A 16129-nucleotide genomic window follows, 5' to 3' on the forward strand; every position below is an offset into this window, starting at 1 on the left:
CAAATACAATCAGTGTTCCAGGTAGACTTCAAGATTGTGCTGATTTGCTACAAATAGTGTAATATCCTTTAAGAAACAGGGGATGTTTTAATTCAATAATACAGATTAAAAAGACTTATCTATAAAGTTAATGACTTCATGCCTAGTCTGAAGTATGGCTCAATGACATTCAATAACCAGAGACACTTAGTGTCACATATTAAAAAAGAAATGAAAGAATCCAAGCTTACCTTCCAGCCAGGCAGCTACCAAATTTAACAAAAATAGAAGACCCTTGAAACAGCTGTTCTTTCTATTATTTTTTTCTGGAACATTCACTTTAATCAGAAGCTGAAGGAAACCACTTCTAGATCATTCATTTTTCCTGCCCAAATCCACACCTTTTTCTTTGGTCCCCCTTGGAGTTCTGCCTTTGTTTTTAAACTATCTCTAGCCCAGAGAGAGGTTGGGATACCTCTCCGTGTCCTACGTGATGGAGAGAACATCACTCCCCTGTGAAGGTGCTGACTCCATATTTAGCAAGCAGCCTCTGAATGTCTGAGCTTGTCTGGGTTGCCAGCTGATCTTTACAGTACAAACCCATCATCCTGGTATCATCAGTTCTTTGTTCTCCTTTTTTAGTTGGTTGGGCTAAAAGTTAACAGGATTAGTGAAGCATAAAAGCAAGCCAGGAAATAACTGGGAGAGACAGCAGCAGCTGAAGGGGAATCAGAAAAAAAATCTCCCTTCCTCTGGTGGAATGCCAATGTAAGTCCTTCAATCCACAAAACAGCTTCTTTGGATCCAACCCAATATTTTTAAATTTATCAACTATTTTTCTGCTAGAAGCAACTAACAATTTTGCAACATTAAAAAGAAAGCAATGAAATGTAATACTTCTATTGTGTCTACACAGTATGAGCTTTCTAAAATGCAAATGTTTGAAGCCCTAACCTATATAACATCACAGCTCATAATACTTAGTTGACAAGAGGAAAGTTGTGCAGAAGAATAAATTTCACCTACTTTTACATTAGTAAAAAACTAAAATAAGAAAAAGTAGGATAAATCCTTAGAATAACAGGGCTTGTTTAGAGACAGAATTTTTCCTGCCTCTCCAACTAATTGTCAGAAACTGCTTTACTTAAATCTGCAAAATAAGGATATACTAACCTTGCTAGTATAAGCATACACTCCCCCTTCACTTATTATTTTGTATGAATAGTCTTACAAGCCCATGGAGTTTCAAGATCCAGGGAAATCTCCCCTAGCAGAAGTCTTTGCAGATATCCATGCTGATGAGTGGACAATGAAGTCACTGTCAGCAGAAGCTATATAGTTTTGAGGTCAGGGGAAATAGGATTATTGTCCCCTAATCCCTTTCAGTGTTGTCTGACCCTTCACACAAGTAACAAATGAAGTAGACTTCAATTACATAAAAGAACTAGATATAAAATATGTGGCTAACATGAGCCAAAGGATTTTTGGATCTGTTTTGTGATCTAATCACACTTCTGAACTTTCTGCTGTTTTACTGGTTTGTAAACTACTAAAATGTTACCCAGTGAATCTGAATATGATGCTCAGGAAAAAAATATCCAAAGGAAATACTAGAGCCTTTTATATATATACAAAAGGGAATACAAATACATAAGGAATCATGTTATCTGAGAAAGGGTTCTCATATTCTTCCCAACCAAAGCTGGGTTTATTTATTTATTTGTTCAATTTATATAGCTGCCCATCTCACATTCGTGACTCGGGGCAGCTTAAAGAGCTCATCTTTCCACCCCTCCCCCTTAAATCCTTTTAAATACACACATACATTTCATGGTTGCTAATTTCTTGAAGCTCTGGCATAGGCTGGTCCATGAAGTCATGAAGAGTCGGAAGCAACTGAACGAATAAACAACAAAATTCTATGTAATAAAATTAAACCAACCTAGCTGGAAGTGATCGATCTTCATGTGACTGTTGTTCATTGTGCCAAAGATGGTGATAACTGAAATTTTTCTAGTCGCCATTTTGCAAAAGCTCTCCAGATATTCATCCCTCTGTTGCACATACATGTTGTTGTCAGCTTTGGGTGTTGTGATCAGCTAATAAAATGACAGAGCATTAGTTTCAGAAAACCAAAGAACAGAAGGCCCAATAGCTCATATTCCACCCACCAAGGCTTCCCCTTCCCCTGATTTATAATGGTGATGAGAAAAAATGGCTTACTAGTTGGAATTTTACATATAACTTGTGAGAAGTCAACCAGCATCATATTATTATTATTATTTATTATTCAAATTTAATTACATACAGTATATTGCACTGTAATGCTCTGCCAGTTGGTTCTGGGTAGAAAACACATATAGGCATAATGAGTCTAAGGCCAGGAACTGAAAATGAATGAGAAGTCCCTTAACTTATCATTCCTAAAACAATAACATGGCCAAGAAGAAGTCGATATCCAGAACATCGGCATAATCACTGAGCATGGAATTGGGCATGGGTTGGCAGGAATAAAAGATACGAATAAAAAGAAAAGGTAGCACTGAGGCAGTTAAGTTTTGGATATTTTTGCCCAGAACTTTTGACTGACTAATCTAGAAAGCATATAAGGCTTCCAACTAAAGAAGACAATACACCATTTTCTAACAATAACAACTTTGGTAGCTCCTTGAACTCCAACATATCTGAGATAGAAGCATCTATCTGTACACCTTAAAAGTATCAAATTTTATTCTGGAAACTGCTACTGCTTAATTCAGTATATTCAGCTCTTAGAAAAAAGTCAGGGAGTTCAAAGCCATAAATATGGTGCAACTCTCAATTTTTTTCTTATAACAAATGCTGTGAATTAGATTAGGCTGAGGAATGATGCTTTGCACATGAATGCATGTTTGAATCCAAGGTTTCCTGGGCCAACATTCTAATCAATAACATGATAAAATGTTTTGTTAGGTTGTTATCTACCTGTGTAGTATTCCTACTTCATTACCATACAGCTAGAAAATACTGTGCTATTAATTAAGCAAAATGTCCTTTCATTTCAGGATGCTTATATGACTGATAGTGGATGACAGTGTCCTTCTAAATTTGATTTTGATTTGATGCATTTGAATTTATTTCATATTGCAAACCTACATGGTAAAGACATGACAATTTGAAAATACACAGAAAAGGAGCCCTTCTGAATTTGTAGAATTTGGATCTTAATAGTTAACTAAGCATGTTTGAACTCTAGAAATTATTCTTGAGATTTATTCAGCTAGAGTCCAGTTGTAAAAACAAGATTGCCTGAAGAGTAGCATTGTTTGCTTGCCTGATTATTCCCATGTTGAAGCAAGGAAATATGACTTGATTAAAGCCTAGAACTTTCTACCACTGAAATACAAAACTGTATCTGTAGTTTAGAATTTTACATTGATTGAATGTGTGACCCATCCTTCTTTAAGAACTATACAGTAAATAATATTTATTCCTTTTTATATAATAATCCTGTTAGAGTGAGAATGACTTGATTTACACAACATGCTACTCACAAGATATAATGTGACTGGTTAGGTTTTCTCTAGGGCTACAAGATCTGAATTGCAAAAATCCAGACACCCACTAGATGGCAGTAATGCAATGAAGAATGTGTTCATTCTTTGCTGCCATCTTGGATTTTTCAGTTCACATCTAGTGGACTTAGTTTTGGATTAACATATTGTATGAATCCACTCATTGGGGATTATAAACTATAGTTTGATTGTTTTTTTACATTTTTTATCTCACCTTTATTATTTTTATAAATAACTCAAGGTGGGGAACATACCTAATACTCCTTCCTCCTCCTATTTTCCCCACAACAGCAACCCTGTGAGTGAGTTGGGCTGAGAGAGAGTGACTGGCCCAAAATCACCCAGCAAGCTTTCATGTCTAAGGCGGGTTGTACAAGTAAGTCATACATGCCTAAGGTTTTGTTGCACAACTCCAGAAAAACATGGATTATTTGATAAACCATAGTTAAATTAGAGTTGCTACATCTGGAATCTGGGCAGCCCAGAGATGGGAACCCTAAATTAAATAAATAATGGTTTGATGTACTGTTGGAATCCAGTCAAAGAATAATTAATCCTTTCCCTTGCATTGAGTTGTTTTCCTAATCCCAGTTCATTTCTGTTGAGTTGCTGTTTTGCTCTATGAAGCATATAAATAAATTTAAAAAAGAAATGGTGGTGGTTAGGATCTGATGATGAAGCTCTTCTGTAAAATCAGTTTTAAAATAAAATATAATTATTTCTGAAACAAAGAAAGCATGCTTTGATTTAAAGATGTCAATGGGTTAAATTTAGAATTTAGTAAAAATGCAGCCTGGCTATGGGGTTTTTTATGTTTATGAATAAAAAGAGCACACTCAAGGTTTCAGACTGTACTTCTACACCACAGAGTAGCAAAAAAATGCAACATAGCCAAGCAAAACCACAGACACAAACAGGAGATTGGAAAGCAAAGCCAGAATTTGCAACTGGCTCAACATCTGTTATCTGCAAGTGTTATTAATAAGTCTCCAGTCCAAAAGCTGGAAGCTGGACTGGAAAGTTGAAAGACAGCCTGGAAGAAGGAAGTAGCAATCCATTTCTGTATCATGAATGTGCCCATGCATCAATGTGTCCACATCCAGAGTTAAGCTTATTTTGAAGATGATATACTTTTTAATGACACTATAAAGTGCATTATCTTGATGTCTACAAATCAGGTCAAGGGCATGTTAATACATTGTTTCCTGATCATCTGTAACTTTTCTCTATATTGTTCAATCTGAACCCGAACCTCCCTCATAGTCCTGAATGCTAGAACTTCAAATTTAAGTTTGAGATTGAACTTTCGAGACCAGGGTAGCATTACAAAAAATGAAATTGTGAATTAGTTTGTAAAAAAGTGGGCTTCAGAAGAAATTTAAAAGAAAATAAGGCAGCTATGTATATTCCAGAAATAAGTGTTGCATCTTTGAAAACTTATTGAAAAGCAGAAATTCATTAGGAACAGCATCATTGTACCCACACATTAGAAAATATTTACTTATTCAAGATATTCAAGATCTGTTGCTGGAGCAGCGATTGGACATGCTATCTTGGCACAGGTGACAATGCTAACTTAGGCAGACCCATCATTTGGATGAGTAAGAAAATCGGGTTCATTGTTGCAGTGAGCTAAGCAGAATGTAGAAAGGGCCCTGACTTTTTGGGATTGGTGGGCATATCACATTTAGAATGTTGAAAGAACACTGTAGGTTCTTTAACAAGTAGCTGCCATTTCAATGTGAGTTAATGGGAGGTTGTCATGAGGGGTTTGCCCATTCACAAAATGGCTTCTGTGGCAGACAGGGCCAATCACACAGAATCCATTCTGATAGGGTGAAGTATGAGACTAACAGAAAAATAATTTTCCAAAAACATATACAGTTAAGTGCAAGATACGGTGTTTGAGTTCCAAAATATGGAACCATTTAAATTTATAGAGTCCTACCAGACAATGATTTTACTGTGTGTACTACAAAATACCCCTACCTTTCACGAACTGCCACAGTTAACCTAAAATGTTGGGCTCTGAAGGCCAAAATACTTCTTCACTATCCTTGACCAACCAGTATTTTCCCCAGCTCCATTCCCCTGTGCATTTCTACACCCTACTGTTGCTCTTTTCCAAAGCACAGATTGGGCCACAACTTCCTACTTTTGGAAGTCAGTTACTTTGCTTCAGTCAGACTCAGCTCTAGTCTTAGAGCTGCTTCTTTTATAACTGCTACCAACCTCTCAGTAATCCTGAGGTCCTCATTCCTGTTCTCCTCATGGAAGAGCAAACTTGGACTGGTTTGTCATGCCTTGGACCCGTTCTGCAAAGGGCACCTCCCCACTTCTCTGCCAACATGAGGGTCTTCACAAGCCATCCATGGGAATCAGAGTTCTTTTCACCCAAATTAGTGAAATTAGTTAGCTCCACCTTGGAGAAATGCATCTGGATATCATGGATGGTAAGGAAAGCATCCTGAAGATGAATTCAAAATGGAACATATTGCAGGGTGGCAGAACTCCTGATGTGTGTTTGCATGACACACTGAACCACAGATCAGTTAATCTGTTATCATGTTAGGTGAACCCAAACCATGAGATTAAATTTATGATTCAGTGTGTTTTGCAAGCCCATGAAACCGTGGTTTCTTGGTTAACCAGGTTCACCATGAATAAAAAAGTCATGAAAACCCGATTTTTTATCCTAATACCCATTTCATAGAGGGAAAACTCTAAATTTGGAGATAAATATTCTAACAAGAAACAGGAATTAAATCAGAGAAGGAGCTGACTCTCAAAATCATATTCTTGTCCCTATAAAACCAAATTGCTGTTTCACAGAAATCAAAACTATGATACAGCAGGTCCCCGGTTGTCATGAGTGCCGTTGAGCTAAAGTAATCAGCGCAATGGCACCCATGACAATGACAAGGAAATAGGTGAAGGGGTACAAGTTAAGTAGCCATCAACCCACAACGACTAACGGCTAACAAACAATAGATAAACGGATCACGGAGCCACCCAAGCCATCAGCAGCAATACCACGGGGATCGCCCAGCTGAAAGCAATCAGCAGAAGAATGAAAACCTGAGGATGGGCGATCCTGGAAACCCTCAACCAATGGCAGGGCAACGCATGGGACAAAGGGGGGTGACGTGACCGAGAGCGAGGGGGCGCTGACCGGCGCGGGGTATTTAAACCCCGCACCGGCGCGCTCCTGTCACTCTCAGCTTTTTTCTAACAACGTTGTACCTATCCTGAAATAAACCAGAGCCTGCTTTGCAAACCAGTGTCTGAACGTTATTCAGAGGTAGGCAGCGCATGACATAAAGCTGAGAGTCATAAACTCAGCCTCGCTGAGCCCCACCGGACGACAACGAGCCGCGGGAGGAGTAGACGGCGAGAAGACCAGCAAGATGAGGCCGGAACGGCGCGGGCAAGGAGGGCGAGCCGCGCGGCAAGAGACAGAGGAGGACCGACCGAGGCCAGAGGCACCGCGGACTCCCGGAGCCATGGACGCCCACCCCACCCGACCCGAGCCTCAGCTCCAACCCCAAGGGGAGATGGCGACGGAGGCAACCCGACCGCGGGAGGGAGCAGCACGACTTCCGAAACCAGCGGAGGACCCCGCGCCCCACATCGCACCCCAGCAACGGGCGTGGAGCGACAGCCCCACGGTGCTCGACACGGAGGAGGACGACGGAGACACCCATCAGACGGAGGAGGAAGCGGACCCGCGGCGGAGGGACGATGAACCCCCCACCCCCGAGGACGCGCCAACGGAACCGGCCCCAGCGGCGGTGCGGGCTGTGGACGAGGAGGCACGAGCTGAACTCGCGGCCATGCGGGCTCAGCTGACGGAACTCCGGACCATGCTCCAGGCGCTTATGCCCCCCGCGCCACCCAATGACGTCCCCGCACAAGCCCACACCCCGAGCGAAGCACCGAACCCACACGAGCCAGCGGAGAGCCAGCAGACGGCACAGGCGGCCGACACCACATCCCGGGAAGCGAGAGGCGGGGCCGCGCAAAACGCCCGGGCCCCAAAGGACTTCCCCATCTTCTTCGATGGGACCCCCTCAAAACTCTCGTTTTTCGTCACCAACGCTAGGGAGTTCATGGGGAGGCACGGACACTCCTATGACTCCGAGGCCGACAAGATCGCCGCCGTGGCGATCAAACTCCAAGACAGGGCGGCGGACTGGTACGTCCAACTGTACGAGTCCAGCTCCCCCGCCCTCGCCACCTTCCCTGCTTTCATCAACGAGATGAAAAACTATTTCGAAGACCCCCTAGCTAAAGTACGGGCGAAAAGCGCACTCCAGAGACTTAAACAGGGCGCACGCACGGTCCCGGACTACGCCCTGGAGTTCAAAGCCCTCGCGGGAAAGGTCTGCGACTGGTCTGAGACCACCCTGCTGGAAATCTTCAAAAAGGGGCTCAACCGCGACGTTCTCCAATGGGCCCTCTACCGCGACGACCCAGAAACGTTACACGGGTGGATCCACCTCGCGGGGAAAGCCGAACACGCGCACCGCACCTTCCTTATGACAACCACGGAAGACACAAACTACGTCGGGAAAAAGGTACCCGCACCACACGGGGGGATGGCCGGCCCCATATACCCAAAAAAGAAGTTCAACCGGGAGCCCTGCGGGAGGTGTGGCAAATTAGGGCACAAGACGGCGGACTGCTTCGCCAACCGACCGCCGACCAGCGCGCCCAAGCCCGCCCCGAAAATTAGCCCCAAACCACCCAACCCGGGGCCGCCCCCTCACCGCCGAATGACCGTGGCCACAGCGACACCGGAAGAGGGCTGGGACGCTTACTGGGGAGAAGAGGACAATACCGACCCCGACCAGCCGGCGGGAAATGCTCCCCGCTTGCCCTGAAACGCGTGGCGAGGCAGGCGGCGGGACAGCAACGCGAACCACCTCAACGAAACGACAAAAGCTCCGTAATATTGGCAGCAATTCAACTCTCTGCCGGCAACGGAGCCACCACGGCCGCGGCACTAGTGGACTCGGGGTGCTCAAAAAACCTTATCCACCCCGACCTAGTCGCCAAACTCGAACTCCGCTGCTTCCCCCTCCCCACGCCGCTGGCATTCCACCAGCTGGACGGCTCCACAGCGGGGGGGAAACCAGCCACGCTACAAACCGAGCCGGTCACCCTGCAAATGGGCACTCACACCGAGCGCACATCGTTCGTAGTCACGCCCATCGGACGGCCCATTGCAGTCCTGGGGATGCCATGGCTTGCGAAAAACAACCCGCGGATCAACTGGGCGACCCGCACCTTCACATTCGGCGACGGCGAGTATCGAGCACCAGTACCAGCTGGCAAAAGCAACCCCACGGTAGGACGAGCGGAGGCGACCACACAAGACAACGCCGCTACCACTGCAGACCTACCGGAACAATACGCCGACTTCTCCGAGGTCTTCGGAGAAGCAGAGGCAGACCAACTACCCCCCCACCGCAAGACGGATTGCCGAATCGACCTACTGCCCGACGTCCCCCTACCTAGACCAAAGATCTATTCGATGACCCCGAAGGAGATGGCAACCCTCCGGGAGTTCATCGATAAAAACCTAGACAGGGGATTTATAGAGCCAGCATGCTCACCGGTCGGAGCCCCCGTCTTATTCCGGGAGAAGAAAGACGGGACCCTACGGCTCTGTACCGACTACCGGGGCCTAAACGCGGCTTCCCTGTCCAACAAATACCCCTTACCCCTGGTGAAGGACATGCTCGCCCACCTGTCCACGGGCAAAGTCTTTTCCAAATTGGACCTGCGCGAGGCGTACTATCGCATCCGAATCAGGGAGGGGGACGAATGGAAGACGGCGTTCAACTGCCCCCTAGGCGCTTTCCAGTACAAGGTACTGCCCTTCGGACTCGCGGGGGCCCCTGGGGTGTTCATGCAGCTCATCAATGAGGTACTGCATGAACATCTGTTTAAAGGGGTCCTGGTCTACATCGACGACGTCCTTATTTACACAAAAACACACGAGGAACACGTAACCTTAGTCAGGCAAGTCCTCGACAAGCTCAGAAGGGCGCAGCTCTATGCAAAGCCCACAAAGTGCGAGTTTCACAAAGACCGCCTAGACTATTTGGGGTATCGAATCTCCGGGGACGGCATCGAAATGGACCCCGCAAAAGTCGAAGCGGTACTAAACTGGGAGCGGCCCCGCAACAGACGGCAACTACAGAGCTTCCTGGGATTCGCGAATTTCTACAGGTCCTTCGCCCGGGGGTTCGCTGAGATAGCCCTCCCCTTAACGGACCTCCTCAAAACCAAAGGGGTGGGGGACACCAGACGCGCCAAGAACCCAGGCACAGTGCTGAATTGGACTCCCGCGTGCCAGACCGCATTCGACAAGCTGAAAGCGCTGTTCACGACGGAGCCAATCCTCGCGCACCCGGACCCAGAACGGCCGTTCGTGGTCCAAGCCGACGCCTCAGACTTCTCCCTGGGAGCCATCCTCCTACAAAAAGACTCCACGGGGCTCCTGAAACCATGCGCCTACCTGTCAAGGAAGTTCTCCGAGACAGAGAGGCGATGGCACGTCTGGGAGAAAGAAGCCTTTGCGGTGAAATCGGCACTAGAAACATGGCGTCACCTACTCGAGGGAGCCACCCAACCATTCGAGGTCTGGACGGACCACCGGAACCTCGAGGCCCTACGAACGCCTAGACGCCTTAGCCCAAAACAGGTCCGATGGGCACAATTCTTCAGCCGCTTTGATTTCCAGTTGAAGTTCATGCCGGGCAAGAAGAACTTCCTGGCCGACGCCCTCTCCCGGCTGCCCCAAGACGAAGAGCCCGCCCCAGACACCATTGGGACGGTCCTATCCGCCTCGCAACTGGGGATGGCCGTGACCACCCGAAGCGGCGCACGGAGGCAGCTCGACGCTACGGCGCAGCCGACGGCGGGACAACCGGCGACGGAAAGAAGGCAACCGCAACTACCAGGGGGAATGCGCACGGACCTCGCCGCCGCCCTCAAAACCGACCCCTGGTTCCTGGCAAACCCCGACAAGGTAACGATGGCGCAAGACCTAGCATGGGGGGAAGGCAGAATCTACGTCCCGGACTCGCAACGCCAGGCGATCTTGCATAGGTCACACGACGCCAAGCAAGCGGGACACTTTGGGTTCCTCAAGACCCTACACCTAACACGGCGGCAATTCTGGTGGCCCGCGCTCAGGCGAGACGTAAAAACCTACGTGGCGTCCTGCCCAACGTGCGCTAGGGCCAAACGGGCACCAGGCAAACCCGCGGGGCTATTGCAACGGGTGGCAGAACCCTCCCGCCCATGGGAGGAAATCTCTATGGATTTTATAGTGGACCTCCCACCCAGCCAGAAGAAAACGGCCATTTGGGTGGTGAAGGACTACTTCTCAAAGCAGGCCCACTTCATCCCCTGCACGTCAGTCCCATCCTCACAACAACTAGCCAAACTCTTCCTCATCCACGTGTACAGGCTACACGGATGTCCCGCACGTGTGGTGACCGACAGGGGCACACAGTTCACCTCCAAATTCTGGCGGGCCTTCTTGAAGCTGACGGGGACCCAACAGGCCCTGTCTACGGCTTGGCATCCGCAGACGGACGGAGCCACTGAGGTTCTTAATGCCACCTTAGAGCAATTTATACGATCCTATACGAACTACCACCAGGACGACTGGGCTGAACTGCTCCCGTTCGCCGAAGTCGCATACAACAACGCCGTCCACACGAGCACGGGAAAAACCCCGTTCGAAGTAGTCTCGGGGCGCGACTTCGTCCCCATACCGGAGCTACCTCAACCCCCGGAACCCCAGGTGGACGCCAGCGACTGGGGACGGAAGATCGCGGAAGCATGGCCAGTAATCACGGCGGCGCTGAAGGAGGCACAGGCTGCTTACAAAGAGCAGGCCGACAAGCACCGGCGCCAACAACCGACGTTCCAGGCGGGGGATATGGCCTATCTCTCCACCAAGTTCCTAAAGTCAACCCAACCCTCGAAAAAACTGGGGCCTAAGTACATCGGGCCGTTCCGAGTCACGCAAATAGTGAACCCGGTAGCAATACGCCTGGACCTGCCACACAACCTCCGGAGGCTCCACCCGGTGTTCCACACCAGCCTCCTAAAACCGGCAACCACCTCCCGATGGCACCCAAGCACGCCTCAGCCCGCACCGCTTATGATCGACGGGCAACACCACTTCGAGATAAGGGACATCCTCGACTCACGCAAGCAACGAGGAACCCTACACTATCTGGTCAGGTGGAAACACTTCCCCCACCCGGAATGGGTGGCGGCGCACAACGTTAACGCGCCTGACCTGACCAGAGCATTCCACCGGGCATACCCCGACAAACCGCAATCAAGGTCAGCAAAACCAACCCCCCCCCCCGCAGGCCTCCCCCCGCCTCCCGTGCCCCAAGGGAAGGGGCCCCCCCCAAGCCCGCGACTTGGGTGGACCTTCCCCCCCCCGGGACTCACTCCCCCCGCCCCGGGCCCACGGGGTGGTGACAAACGATCGCCAGCCCCCTCCCCCCGCCCCCTGGCCGCGGGGGAGTGGAAAGCAAGTCAACAGGGCAACCTGGGGGCAACGCCCAGGAGACACAACAAAGGCGACGCACTCCAAATAAGCAAAAAAGGGCCCTACCTGGAGCTGAGCAGCACCCGACCAGCCACGCCTCTCGCCTCGCCGAACTGAGCCAAACAAACAGGGTGTGGTTGGAGCATGCGCACGCCAGGTCAGAACCCGAGCATGCGCACCATGGACACACCCTGGGAAGGCACGTGGTAGAGGGAGGAGCAAAGGGAGGGGCGACAACTACTCCGGCGGGAACTTTGAAAAAAAAAAAAAAAAAAAAAAAAAAAAAAAAGTGGCGTTTTGACAGCTCCATGGGGAAAACCCAGAAACCCGGGGGAGAACACTATTCGGAAAGGGGGCAGTATGTCATGAGTGCCGTTGAGCTAAAGTAATCAGCGCAATGGCACCCATGACAATGACAAGGAAATAGGTGAAGGGGTACAAGTTAAGTAGCCATCAACCCACAACGACTAACGGCTAACAAACAATAGATAAACGGATCACGGAGCCACCCAAGCCATCAGCAGCAATACCACGGGGATCGCCCAGCTGAAAGCAATCAGCAGAAGAATGAAAACCTGAGGATGGGCGATCCTGGAAACCCTCAACCAATGGCAGGGCAACGCATGGGACAAAGGGGGGTGACGTGACCGAGAGCGAGGGGGCGCTGACCGGCGCGGGGTATTTAAACCCCGCACCGGCGCGCTCCTGTCACTCTCAGCTTTTTTCTAACAACGTTGTACCTATCCTGAAATAAACCAGAGCCTGCTTTGCAAACCAGTGTCTGAACGTTATTCAGAGGTAGGCAGCGCATGACACCGGTTTAAGAAGCGTTCCGTTCCTAAGTCTGTTCTTAAGTTGAATTTGTATGTAAGTCAGAACAGTTATTTAGCAGCAGTTAGTCAAATGTTTGTCTTAGTATATAGTATATATATTTACCTTTCTCATTGTTTCTATTCATATAAAACATTTAAGAAACACTTCCAAATACACTAAAACATCTTAAACGTAATAATACACAAAGTAGAATTGTGTATTTAATCCAAAATATTGTACTTGACTCGAATTTTTTATACAATAGTCCTTAGTTCTTAACTAGGAGTTGTCCGTAAACTGGGATGTTCTTAAACCAGAAGACCTGCTGTATTCAGAGAAACATACAAATGTACAGACACACATAGCAAATTCAGACAAGCTGCACTAGGTGAAAACATATAACATCCAAAAAACACATTAAATAGCTAACAGATACACACAAGCAGGCCAAACGCATATATACCTACATATTTCAATAAAATAACTCCCCTTAGGTTCCCAACATGCTCACTAGTATCTCCCAACTGATGTTTTCCTTTGGGAGGCAAGGAAGCTAGTCAGGCTTCAGAATGAGGGCGATGGCTGTAACTCTCATCGTTTTTATGTTCTAAGAATGCCTCCAGAGCCCATATAGAATAATAGTGTGCCCACATTCCAATTTTATTTATTTATTTTAATTAACAACAAAGAGATGCAAGGATCTAGCAAGTTTAGTACACAAACCACAAACAAAAAAAATGGCAGCAAATGAAATGCATAAAGAAAATATATTACATGGATTCCTAATCATTATATAACCTGGCAAAATAACATCTGTTTTTCACTTATCATGTATAATCATGTGTTCTATTTTGCATTTAAAATATTGGGTAGGGAAAAAATAATAACCAGTGAAGTGAGTCTGAATTGTCACAATATGCCTTGAAGTTAAATGTAATTGGTCAAGGAAAACATCTGAGGAAGTTGCTGTGTTTCTTTTAAAAAAATGGTTTTGCAGATGGGAGACTCATCTTATATACAATTATTAAATTTTGGGAGATGCAAACACAGGTCATAAAGCACTGTGGTTTCAGATATTCAGCACATTATTGAAACTACATTATTTATATTGAAAAAGAACTCTATCCACCTTATTGACAGCATGCTAAAATATGTCTGCAAATATGTATATTCATATCCTGGAACAATGGCAGAAAACAGTTAAATCTAGAAGTTGTCATCATTATGGTGAACAAAATGTCAACTAGAAAAGCTGGAAGTTGAAATATACATAAATAGAATTCAGCATGAACTATAAAACAATAAACATACAAAATCCTGTTTTCAACTGTTGCTAATTCATTGCCTCGTATTAGTGGATTATAAATTCTACTATCTCAGTTTCTTGTTTTCTGACAACCTGTGCAAATTATTGAGAAAAGATTTAATGATTTGCTGAACGAGATTTATAATTATGTTATTAGGAACATGCCATGCTAATGCCATGCTAATGTCAAACTAAGGCAGGGATGGATAACTTTGACTTTCCAAATTTTGTCAATCGCTCTCATCCAGTATATTAATTTTGAGGAATGATGATAATTTCAGTCCAGCAACATGTGAAGGCCACATATTGCCCTACTCCATCATGAGGTACCATGGCAGGCAATATTTTGGCTCCTAGTGAGCCCCGTGATTCCTTCACCCATGCTCAGGGAGAAGTCTTCCTTCCTACTTTTCATAACTCACATCAAATGCAGCCAGGTTGACTCATGTGCTTGGAAGAGGGCTAACAAACGGTTAGTTTAATTTGTCTGACATTTAGGAACATGAAATAATATGTTTCTGAAGTTATAGAACATGAATAGTTTGCTGTCTTTAAATTAGCTTTTATATTTTAAAAATCTCTATGACCGAAGAGGGATTATTAAAAATATAAGAAGTAATCATATTAATTGTACTTAATTCCTGGACCCACCCACTTTTCAAATGCCGCCTCTAGCTCACCATTCTGAGCCTGTTCTCACTTGCAGTTTATACTGGCACTAGAACTCCTTGGCAGTCTCACTGTTCCCTCTTAATCAGAGGATGCTAACATTTCATGTGCTAGCATCTTGTCCTCAGTCCAGAAGTGTTTTAAATGTTCTTACAGTGAACCTTTTTGTTCCTGAAAACAGCTGGTGTTTATCACCCCCTTCCTGGCAAGGGAAGTTAGTAACCTCTTGCAAATGTGCATTAGGCATGTGAAAGATGTGGCCAGACCCCTTTCTCTCACCTGTATGGCTACAAGATACACCAGCCACAACACTGACTAGACAGTTTGAAAATATCAGCTCCCAGTTAGTGATGACAAGTGATTTGGTTAGCAAAATACTATAAACATAGGATGGAGGCCATGCCCCATATTTACAATGGCTCTTATTTTGCTGACAAACTGAGAGCTAAGTGGCAAAGTAAGCTATTAGTGGGGCAAGGCCAAAAGGCTAAGAATACACTTGGCCTGAAAATGTTAAGCTGAAAATATTGCCCTAGAGGTTCTCAGAAAGAAAAAGTGAGAAAAGGGGATGGTAGAATTTTTAAAAAGATGTCAGAGAGAAGGGTCCCCAACCATTTTGAGTCTACTCTCACCCATTATTGGTATGTGTTGTGGCTCCTAGTCAATTATTCCAGCCGATATGTGGCCCAGCTGTAAAATGAAATATGGAGAGCCTTCTTAGATATGGGAATGTGAGACATCTCTAAGAAGAAAAGCAGAAGATAGTAACAGCTGTTTCTTTTAATTCAGTTAATTAAAAAAAACCCTAAAAATTGGGGGATATGTGCAATATTTCATGAGTAAATTTCCATTCATGCAACAGGACCTTCTGCCATTTTATTCCCACTGCCCATACCTCAGGTCTACTTTGGAAGGTCCTCCATCTTCAGCCGTAGATCTGGCACTGGAGTACAGTGAAGGGGGAGTTGGTAAGGAGCACCTGTTCAGCTAACTAAATGACTTGACTCATTCAGTACTACATATTTCAACAAATGTGGACAGCAAAGGCTGATCTAGAAAGAAAAACAGTCTTTTCCCACAGAAGTTAAAAAATAACTGCACCTAAGAGCAGTTCTATATTCTCTTTCCTCCTGGCGTGGTCTCAATAAACTTTTCCTGCTGCCTCCACATGGAAACCTGTCTCTCAGCAATTCTTCTGCAGCATTTGGCTGCAGTACTGCC

General features: G+C 46.1%; 1 protein-coding gene across 1 annotated transcript in view; it reads right to left on the reverse strand.

Annotated features, from left to right (window-relative positions):
* The window catches only part of CCDC80 (coiled-coil domain containing 80), a 28188-nt gene that overhangs the window by 7965 nt on the left and 4094 nt on the right, over nt 1–16129 (reverse strand). The window contains exon 3 of the mRNA XM_063305642.1: nt 1922–2078. Within this exon, the coding sequence (XP_063161712.1) occupies nt 1922–2078 (157 nt within the window). The remainder of the gene's footprint in view (nt 1–1921; nt 2079–16129) is intronic.

The sequence above is a fragment of the Candoia aspera genome, chromosome 5 (assembly GCF_035149785.1).
Source record: "Candoia aspera isolate rCanAsp1 chromosome 5, rCanAsp1.hap2, whole genome shotgun sequence".
In the NCBI taxonomy this organism is placed as follows: domain Eukaryota; kingdom Metazoa; phylum Chordata; class Lepidosauria; order Squamata; family Boidae; genus Candoia; species Candoia aspera.